This window comes from Helianthus annuus, chromosome 10, assembly GCF_002127325.2.
Source record: "Helianthus annuus cultivar XRQ/B chromosome 10, HanXRQr2.0-SUNRISE, whole genome shotgun sequence".
In the NCBI taxonomy this organism is placed as follows: domain Eukaryota; kingdom Viridiplantae; phylum Streptophyta; class Magnoliopsida; order Asterales; family Asteraceae; genus Helianthus; species Helianthus annuus.
The window spans coordinates 139,617,721-139,620,678 of NC_035442.2; the positions used below are offsets into that span (position 1 = coordinate 139,617,721).

Sequence of the window (2,958 nt, forward strand, 5' to 3'; positions counted from 1 at the left end):
GTAAATATTTTTTCTAAATCACCTAGTTTGGTAAATATTTTTTTCCACCACTATCATTTTGGAAAAAAAAACTTAAAAATACCTATTTTAGTAAATATTTTTCAAATCACCTATTTTGGTAAATATTTTTTCCACCACCACCCTTTTAGGAAAAAACTCCTCCTCCGAGACAATCTAATAAAGCATCTAACATCTCAACCCCCCTCTAGTTTTGGTATATTCACCGATTAATTTAGACAAAAAGCATTACAAAAGCTTACTATAAAAAGTGAAACCCAATTTAAACCATATAAATATTCATATTTCATATATCACATACGCTTGGTGATATCTCCCCATGCGGTTGATAATATTCAAACATATTTTCCTTACAATAATAAATAAAAATAAAAACAAAAAACTCAAACTCAAGATGATAGATTACAATCTGTGGTGGGTTCCACATCAACATCATCATCTCCATCATCACCGTTGATCTGATCAAGCACGAGAACCAATCCCATTGCAAATGCACCATCAAACCCTGGTTTCAGAGTTAGCAAGAACACGTCCTTCCCTAGCGTTACATTTGTTGTAGCATCCACTTTGCGTCGAATTTCCGCCATTGTTTCCTTCGCCGAGTCGTAAATCGTACAGTTTCGGTTAGCGAACTGCCCTTCGATCTGGTACTCCTCTGTTCGTTCTCCGAACAACTCCACCGTCATGTTTGATCTTCCGATTATCGACGATCTTCTCACGCTGAATATCGGCTTCTTTCCTTCCCATCCGTCGCCTAAAAATCCCTCCCACCGTTGGTGTAGACTCGGTCTCTGTTGATACAACGTTTAGTTATTTATTAATACAACGTTTTTTTCGGAATCAATAATACGCTGAGAACTCTAGAAACCATAAATCACATAATTCAAAGTTATATAAAATAAAGAAATAAGACAAATCGGCAAAACTGCAAAAGTCTGACAAATCAAAGTTAAAAACATAACGGAAAACTATATTATATATTATGCGGTTCTGACAGACAGTTCTCTGATTTTAAAATTAACTAAAAGATAACATGTTCCGCCATACCTTGCGGCGAACGGTGAGGAGACACCGGCCGTTGGGGTCCATGAGGACGAGCTCGCCCGCATCACGTGAGTCTGGACCGTATGAATCAACGCGGAAAACGATCTGGCCGTGGCTGTCGTAAACGGAAAAGCCGTCGCCGGCGAAGAAGAGAGAGGTTTTCATAACCGTCAGATGCGTTTCCTTTTCGAACACGAAGCCTTCTTCAATAATAACCATATTGCTATGAATTGATTTGATTAGTTAGAATCAATCAATCACCGGTTGTTTACAAACTGAATGATTTTGGAGCTGCCGTGTGAGTGAATAGATTGATAAATTTGTAACGGTTTTGTGACCACGTAAAACGGGGATATAGTAGAGTGGAAGATCGATGAGAGAGAGAGAGAGAGAGACGTTGGAAAAAGGGTGTAGAAATTTAACATATAAGGGACTTGGAGTGCTTTCAGACACATGACCCACACACACATGACGTGACGGTGGCAAAGTCGTAACACAGCTCACACGGTCACAACGCCCCAACGTAAAGGAAATCCAAGCCAGCGCCTCTGTCAATGTTTTTGTAGATTTATTATTATTATTATTATTATTATTATTATTATTATTATTATTATTATTATTATTATTATTATTATTATTATTTTCTTTGTTTTGACTAATTAATGTGAAGGTTTGAAAGTTGGACATAGATGGAAGTGGATTCAAAATTAAAATTGACCGGTAGTAAAATCAGACAGATATTAGTTTGAAAAGTATGATTTTACTAGTTAATTGCATAGGTCTTACACGTCTGAATCAAAGTTTAAAAAGTCAGATATTTTAATTTACGTACTTAAGATTTTTTTAACAAGTTTGTTTTGGACTACTCAGTTTTCAAGAAAGTTAAAAGAGTCGTCTAATACAGATTTGTCGTTTTTAAGACGATGGATATGGTTCTCTTTACCTCATCTTAACATCATCTCCACTTCACCACCTTCTTCCTCCATAAAAAAATCGTTTCCCCATTCATCCCTTTCAATAATATTAAGAGAGAAGCAAGAGAGAGAGAGGTTCAACAGGCAGGGAGGACGAGGATGAATCCCCGATTGCACCGACGAGATGATGGAGGGGGAGGGGTGTTCCCCGACGGGAAGGGGTGCCACCTCACCATCCCGACCACCTTCCCGCTTCCACACCCCACCGTCTAACAGTTGTCAGTGCCAGGGGCGTACTCACCCTAAGCCAAGGGTGGGCGGGCGCATCCCATGAAAAAATATTTTTAGTGTTATTTTTCGTCGGAAACCCCGACCGCACCCCTTGGAAGTTTTCACCCGCGCCCCTTGAAAATTTTCAACCGCCCCATTTAGAAAAAAAAATAATTATTAACCACGTATTCACTTAATTATTTAATCCAATTAAAGCCCAATCTGCAATCAATTTTTATTAACACAAGCCCAAACCCAACCTAAAGAAATTTGAACTAAATAAAATGACCCAAACCCATCCACCATTCCATTTCTATTTCCAAATCCCGCCCCTAAAAAAAACTCCCAGCAACTTGATGCCACTGCTTAGTGCTTACGACCTGGTGGCTTATTTTACTAGAAAAACCAAAATTCTGGTTGGACCCATATTACGTCAGAATTCCAATATAGAACTAGTACGGTTTATTTATTTATTTTGTTTTATGTGATGATTAGGAGAAAATATAGATGTGTAAGGGTTTAATCTTTTTATATTTTTTTGATTTTTTTGTTGTTCTAGACTTGTAGTTAAATGACTTTGTTTTTTTATTTATAGCTTTGTTTGTTTAAATGATTAGTTACAAGTAATCAACATTTAATATTAGGGCTTGAATGTTTAAAAATATAATTGAAAGTTATGGGCTATGGTTGAACATGATTGTTTATTTTGTTT

At 37.0% G+C, this 2,958-nt stretch overlaps 1 protein-coding gene across 1 annotated transcript; it reads right to left on the reverse strand.

Moving 5' to 3' along the window:
- Positions 1-269: 269 nt before the first annotated feature.
- On the reverse strand, positions 270-1,457 carry LOC110885686 (protein LURP-one-related 12). Its single transcript, XM_022133386.2, has 2 exons — positions 1,066-1,457; positions 270-809 (listed from the first exon to the last, which is right to left on the reverse strand). Exons 1-2 carry the CDS (start codon positions 1,279-1,281, stop codon positions 408-410), a joined length of 618 nt encoding a protein of 205 aa, XP_021989078.1. The 5' UTR covers positions 1,282-1,457; the 3' UTR covers positions 270-407.
- Between the last annotated feature and the right edge of the window lie 1,501 nt (positions 1,458-2,958).